Source organism: Phaseolus vulgaris, chromosome 9 (assembly GCF_000499845.2).
Source record: "Phaseolus vulgaris cultivar G19833 chromosome 9, P. vulgaris v2.0, whole genome shotgun sequence".
NCBI classification, from domain to species: domain Eukaryota; kingdom Viridiplantae; phylum Streptophyta; class Magnoliopsida; order Fabales; family Fabaceae; genus Phaseolus; species Phaseolus vulgaris.
Window position 1 is genome coordinate 9,042,323 of NC_023751.2, and position 7,557 is coordinate 9,049,879.

The window sequence follows — 7,557 nt, forward strand, 5'->3', positions numbered from 1 at the left end:
GAGTAAAATTGGGCCAGGGCTGTAGTGGAGGTCCAAACCCCTTTGGGTCCATAAATTGGTTCAACCCTACACTTTTGCCACCTACACTGCTCTGCTCTCCTCCTTGGAAGTGTCGTGTTTCTCAACTTCAGCCTCGTCAAGAAGAAGAAGCGTTCGATTGTGTCCTGTAGCTGTTCCTTCTCTGTTTCTGGTATGACATTTATCGAATTATTCCTGTCTTCTTGAATTTATATATGTCACATGCCTCTATCGATTTGGGTGACCCAATGTACAATTAGGGTTTTGATTTTGATTTCTTCAGTGAGTTTTGAATTTTTATTTTATTTTTTTCATGTCGTGCACGACTTGGTTATTGTGGGCATATTCTGAAGACTTTGCTCAATAGTTAGGTTTTAATCTCGAATTATTTTTCTCTCTTTTTCTTCTTTGTAGTAGTTTCTTGGAGTTATCTTACAGGAATTTAGCTTACTCCAAATTAGCTGATTTGATTGCCAAGGTTGTAAGTCACCGGGGGCGAAATCTTTAGAAGGGGTTCAAGAACCTGGTTACCGGTTTCTTCGTTGCAACTTCTGAACTTTAGGGTTGCAATAGTAATTCAAACAAACAGTGTTCCTGTAAATGGTTTGTGTACATACGCGTGTGTTTCAGACAGGGAGGGTAGAGAATTGTAGTCCCACTACATTCAGGACAATTAAGCTGATTTAACTAGTATATACCATTACAAAAAGAGGTCATGTTGCGAATTTTTGCCAGGGATGATTTTTCAATGCTGTTAAAAAGAGAGCTGAGTAAGGTTTAAGTCTATGTCGATCTTAATTTGATCTCATGACATCAATGCTTTCTTTATGATAGATGACAAGCGCTTGGACAAATATGAGCTTTGCACTCAAACATAGGGATATAGAAAGGGAATGGGAGAATCGGGGTGGAGTTATGGTTATTTTTTTAAAATTATTGGAGATTCTTGCTCACTCAGAAGATGTATGCCTGCTAAAATACTGGAAAGGATGAGGAGATCCAATTTAGTTTCAATATTGTTATAGCTTTGGAGCATCTTGGAGCAAATGAGCAATGGAGCTTGTGGAGCACGGCTCACCTCAAGGATTGCTCTCTTGGTTTGCTTCATAGTTTTGGTTTTATTTATTTTTGTATAATCATTAGAGTAATAATGATGATAATTAGAAAATTTTAGGTTTTTGCCTAAGGCTTCAAAAAGGCGAGAGAAATCCCCCTCTTTACTGATGAGCTTCAAATTTTGTTTGTAGACAGACTGTATAACATATCAAACATGAGTGGTCGCTTCTCTCGCACAATTTACGTAGGCAACCTGCCTTCTGACATAAGAGAGTCAGAAATTGAAGATCTATTCTACAAGGTTGGATTTTTACTTTTCCTGTGCAATATATTTGTTGCATCCAGTAGATTATATTTTGTGTATGTTCAGTTTGTTTGGTCTCCTGATTTATTCTATATTTAATATAATTTGACTCATTATCTGGAATCTACCTCAGTGCTTTTGAAAAATTAATGTGAATTTCCTTACTAGAACCATTTTTGTACGCACACACTTTTAAAAAAAATGTGAAATCAATTTTGGGATTATTTTAACTGATGAATAACCAACCAGTATGAAGTATTACTCTTATTTTGACTTGTCAGCAAGGATAAATAATGTTTGACCTGCATACTTGTGTATTTTCTTGTCATGGACCTTGTTTATATTTACCATACCTGCATTACACTTGCGTCCTTCATTAGTAATAATCACATGTTTAGTTCATTTCAATGTAAGTTATAGTTAAGGTCTGATAAGTGGGGTTGATAGTTTTGTACTAATGTAGTTGTGTTGCATTGATTTTTCCACTGCAGTATGGCCGAGTAATGGATATTGAATTGAAGATTCCTCCCCGCCCTCCATGTTATTGTTTTGTTGAGGTATTTTTCTTTTCTTTATTTCGTATACTCGTTGAAGTATTTTTCTTTTCTTCATTTAGTATACTCGTTGAAGTATTTTTCTTTTCTTCATTTAGTATACTCGTTGAAGTATTTTTCTTTTCTTCATTTAGTATACTCGTTGAAGTATTTTTCTTTTCTTCATTTAGTATACTCGTTGAAGTATTTTTCTTTTCTTCATTTAGTATACTCGTTGAAGTATTTTTCTTTTCTTCATTTAGTATACTCGTTGAAGTATTTTTCTTTTCTTCACTTAGTATACTCGTTGAAGTATTTTTCTTTTCTTCACTTAGTATACTCGTTGAAGTATTTTTCTTTTCTTCATTTAGTATACTCGTTGAAGTATTTTTCTTTTCTTCATTTAGTATACTCGTTGAAGTATTTTTCTTTTCTTCATTTAGTATACTCGTTGAAGTATTTTTCTTTTCTTCATTTAGTATACTCGTTGAAGTATTTTTCTTTTCTTCATTTAGTATACTCGTTAAAGTATTTTTCCTCTCATCCATGTGTTTTTTTTTTTCTCTTTCTCTTTTTCTCTTTTACCATTTGATCATTTATTTTTTGTTGGGTTACTAGTTTGATAATGCTCGAGATGCTGAAGATGCGATTCGAGGTAGAGATGGATACAACTTTGACGGTTGTCGGTTAAGGGTAAGGAGCTCTTCCAACTTTTGGCTTTTGGGGTAAATTCTGCTATAATGGTATGCCTCATGTGTTCTGGTTGCAGGTGGAGCTTGCCCATGGAGGTAGAGGACCATCATCAAGTGATCGACGTGGATATGGTGGAAGTGGTGGGGGTGGGGGTGGGGGTGGGGCTAGTGGGGGTCGTTTTGGCATCTCACGCCATTCTGAATTTCGAGGTATGTTCATTGTGCTTTTAGCAAAATCTTGTTATTATGGAGAAGGATAGGGAGCAATGCTACATATTTTTCTTCAGACTGCATACACATCTATTTAGCTATCCCTTGTTTGTTTGTGTATCTTTTTTAATTATATTAATTTTTCAGTCTTTTATGCTTAGACTGTTGGTGCTCAGGTTTATGGATTTTTCATTATGAGAAGCTTGTTTTGTTTGTCTTCTCTTTTCTTTTATATGGTTCATATTTTGTATGAAATAGTTGTTTAATGTATTAATAAATCAACTGTAGTTGAACTTTTCATATTTTTACCCACACCATTGAACTAAGTTTTTATTTTCGTCTGCAGTTATTGTTCGTGGACTCCCATCTTCTGCATCCTGGCAAGATTTGAAGGTATCATAATCTTCATGCTTGTAAACTTTACTACTCAAATTGTTCTTACCTCACTATGTTATGATATTTGGTTTCAGGATCATATGCGAAAAGCTGGTGATGTTTGTTTTGCTGAGGTTTCCCGTGATAGTGAAGGTACACCTTCATTTCAGTTATTGTTTTTGCTTACCTTAAATTACTTATTACATTGATACAATTATAAATAATATTTGTTTGTTAAACCAGCTGTGATCTCCCTCTTCTGTATGAAAATTAAAATATTATAAGATCCCAGGGGCTTGAACGTCATAATCTTGAACCATATATAAAAACAATCTGAATATTAATTCATTGTTGATTCTGATGTTTTAAGTTAATATGATTGAAGAAATGGACATGAAACTCTTAATAGGCAAGGACATCCAAATTTGTTGTTCCATGGCTTCTACGGGTGTGCTTTATAATGATGACAGAGGGCATACGGGACAATATAACATCTATTCCACTATTAACTTGCAACTCGTTCTAATCAGTGCATATATGTGTTTGTGTGTGTATATATCATTTTCTGCATTATTAGCAATTTGGACTCCACAATTCATAGGCTTAAGGTAATGTTAAATGTACCATGGAGCAATTGTGAAGTTCACAATTCTAGTTCACTGTGTCCAAGGTTCCCTGTGAGGGCTTTAAACAGTGGGAATTTATTGACCTAAACAATAATTGAGGATATAAATTTTACCCTGATGCTATTGAATTTAATTCTTTATTGAATGTGTAATAGTTGCAAAAGAAATTAAAGTGTAGGTTGAGGATTACCTTTAATTGTATATCACAAACAATAGTGGAACTATTGTGCCAGTGTGTTATGTCGTGACATTGTCACTCCTCGAAGGCCTGTTGCATTGCAGTCATTCGTGGCTGCTCCTCTATTTCCATCGTTGCCAGATGGGCTGTGACCTCTGGCATTGCTAGACAGCCTTTCATTTGTGTTTTTGGCAACTTCTGTGACAGACACAATGATTGGGTGAGGAGGAGTTGGTGTTTGATGGGAGAAGAGGCCAGGGTTTTTGTTTTTTCTTGGTGATAGGAGGTGATGGATGAATGGAGAAGTGACTGGGTTATTTTTTCTCGGTGATAGAAGGTGATGGCGGATATTGGGAATGAATTTTTTGCATTATAGAATTTTATTCAGTATGAAGTGTGATGAGAACGATCAAGTATGTGGCTGTATAATTTCAGATTACCTTGCATAATTCAACTTGTATAGTTGTATGGGTTGGAGTTATATAAAGTTGGCAAATTGCAATTTTTAGGATTGAATGTTTGCAGTTGAGGGCCATGAACACTTGATATCCTTTTGTATTAATTCATGCATCACTGGCGTCATATTAATAGACATCAAGCATCCCTGATAATTTGTTATATTAAGGCTTTATTGCACAAAGCTGCCTACGTTTTGAGCATATAATTTATCAACTTTGCTTTGGTGAATAAAATCTATGAAATTGAGTATAGATTTAATTATTATCATGGTAGAGGAACATCCTTCTGGAGATAATTTCGAGCTTAGTGTCTCAACTTTTACATAAGCCTTTTGTGTGATATCAAATGGTTTACGTATAGCTTTCTACTCTACAAATGTATTCCAATTCTGATCCTTCAATTTTAAATTTTTTGTTTTAGTGTATATCACTCATACTATTGCTCTCTGTTTAGGGACTTTTGGCATTGTTGATTACACTAATTATGACGACATGAAGTATGCTGTAAGTTCTTCATCTTGTTGAATGATACCAAAATTACTGCTATACTCTTCTATCCGTTTTCTAACACACCTTTTACAGATTCGGAAACTGGATGACACTGAGTTTAGAAATCCTTGGGCAAGAGCCTATATTCGGGTAATTTCCAAAACTCAAGCAGCTTTTAAAAAATGCTTATAGATCTTGCAATCTTCTTTCTTTTGCCTCTTTTTTCCCTGTAAAATGATTTTGTACCCCATACACATGAGGGTGCTGGATTATTCAATGGTTTGAGATTTTGTGAAAAGTGATATGTGGATGTTATCCTTTAATGAAAAATAGTGGACAAAAAATTACTGGTGTTTGTGCAGGTGAGAAAGTATGAGAGTAGTCGTTCTAGGAGCCGCAGCCGAAGCCCCAGCAGGAGTAGAAGTCCAAAAAGGGTCAGAAGGTGTGTGCTCTTTGTTAATGTTCATTGCCAAATAGCTTTTAGACATTACTTTTATTCATGGAAAACCTGTTATTTCAATCTACAGTAGATCTTTGGAGCGTTCTGTGTCTAGGTCACGATCTAGATCTCGATCAGCATCACCAATCAAATCTTCAAGGTACGTAAAACATACTATGTTGAGTAAATGGTTTGCAATACCTTCTATATGCGCCTGAGTTGTTCATTGAATTATGCAGGCCAAGATCACGCTCACGGTCTGGATCTCCTCGCCAGGTATATATGCTTTTAAAAATTAAATGATTTAGAATCATGATAACATTTTTGTTGCGAACTAGGAATGTGACAATTTTGAAAGTGTTGTGATGAATCCTTATGTATTTGAGGATTTAGCTAGCTTGGTTTATCAAATAAATATGTATTCAGAATTTTCTACACCTTGTTTTTCTTATGTTTAATGAAAAACAATTTAAGTAAAACGCTGAATTTTTTAACAACGAAGGGTCGTGATAAATAATTGTTTCGTAACAAGAATCACACAAGTTTTGGTTATTCCGACTTGTTTGAGTTTTGGTGATTAGTCATAAATGAATAATCTGTGTTAATTGGCAGCAATGAACTTTGTTTTTTGTAGGTGCTGTCAGGTAGTGGATGAATTTCAGAAAAGACGCCGGTGGTTCTCTTGAGATATTGTCCCGATCTAGGCAGTATCAGAATTATATTTAAGTTGAACTAAATTGTTCTAAGGGCAAACTTTTGATGTACCTAGGCTGTTTTCTTGGTAAATGTTTACCAGTTCGGTTATTGTGTTGTTTCATTTAAACAAAAATGTTCGATATTAGCCTAGCCGTTGCATTGTACCTTTTAAAGTTTCTATGACAATTATTAACATTCGCGAAGTGTAATTTCATTTTGAGACCACTTGGCTCTTCAACGGTGAGTTTGATACCTTATAAAGACCCAGAAATTAGAGTTTAAAAAGTAGGGACTAACTATTATTGTTTCCCACAAAACAGAGAATAGAGTTGAAAACGTTCACATTTGCTGTACAACTTATCAGTTATTTTAAAATGCAGTTAAAATAACGTGGTAGTCCCATATTTGATTATGATCACTCAGTCGATTGATGGGGTTGTTTAAATTTTCCAGGTTTACCCTTTGTAATGTTATAATGATACTGAAGTTATTCAATAAAAAATGAACCGAATATTGAATAAGTTTTTTTTTAATATTGCACCCATTTAAGTTCTTAATTTTTTCTCTGACGTAAATTATACCTATTTGACACAATTTAACTTCAGTATAAATGGTGTGTAATAAATACTACAGGAAAGGATAAAATCACAAAAATGTGAAATTTGAACTGGTGTCTGATTGGGAAAATTAAAATTTAATATTAACAGTGAAGTTAAGATTATTAGAATTTTTGTTTTTTTATTTTTTATTAAATTAATATGTAAAATTATATAGGAATTCGAAGAATTTGATTGATATATGTTTAACTTGTTTGATATTGGGTTTGGAGTGGGTGATACTTGGCATATATTGTCTCCGCCATAATTTCAATAAAATGTTAATCCAATTTCAGGAGTTGATTAAGGCTTTACATGAATTGTTTAGGTATCTTTGTATCATTTTTTAAGATGTCATAATGTTGACAATAGTAATATACCATTCTACATATGTAAGATGTTTTTGAAAGTATCTAACATTTTACGAGATTAATCATTGTCACTAATATTTATATTAATAGTATAGGTTTATAAACAATGACAATGTTGATATCAATGGTTTCTTTAAGTTGAAATGTTGATATTTATGGTTTTGAGATTTATATAGGAGTCTGAGAATAAAAAAATGAAATGTTAGACTTATATTTAATGGTAGATTCATGAATATCGAAAGAAAGAAGATTTAGATGTTGCATAATTTAAAAGGACATGATTTGGCTATTTTAGGCTGCATTGATGCTTATTTGTCCAATAGATTATACTCCTATGTGGTTTTGTCAACCCAGTACAAATATAAAGGTTGTGGTATAGGGATATACTTTAATTAAGAAATAATATATTATTGTCGTTTATATAGTTTATTAATTGTAAATTACTAATGATTTTTCTATTTAGTATAATTAATGTATGTAGTGTATTAGATGGTAGATTAACTTCATCATCTGGAT

General features: G+C 33.5%; 1 protein-coding gene across 8 annotated transcripts; it reads left to right on the plus strand.

The window, feature by feature from the left end:
• The first annotated feature begins 17 nt into the window (after positions 1-17).
• Positions 18-6,312, plus strand: LOC137820703 (serine/arginine-rich splicing factor SR34A). 8 transcript variants are annotated; one of them, XM_068624904.1, is made up of 14 exons: positions 35-190; positions 853-1,115; positions 1,266-1,375; positions 1,870-1,935; positions 2,530-2,604; positions 2,681-2,813; positions 3,160-3,206; positions 3,284-3,341; positions 4,905-4,954; positions 5,033-5,089; positions 5,302-5,381; positions 5,467-5,538; positions 5,618-5,654; positions 6,013-6,312. In XM_068624904.1, exons 3-14 carry the CDS (start codon positions 1,289-1,291, stop codon positions 6,031-6,033), a joined length of 783 nt encoding a protein of 260 aa, XP_068481005.1. In that variant the 5' UTR covers positions 35-190; positions 853-1,115; positions 1,266-1,288; the 3' UTR covers positions 6,034-6,312. The 8 variants fall into 8 exon arrangements, with proteins under 8 accessions (XP_068481003.1, XP_068481005.1, XP_068481011.1 ...); XM_068624910.1 differs by having other exon boundaries at positions 5,470-5,538; XM_068624906.1 differs by having other exon boundaries at positions 52-190; positions 1,270-1,375.
• The last annotated feature ends 1,245 nt before the right edge of the window (positions 6,313-7,557 follow it).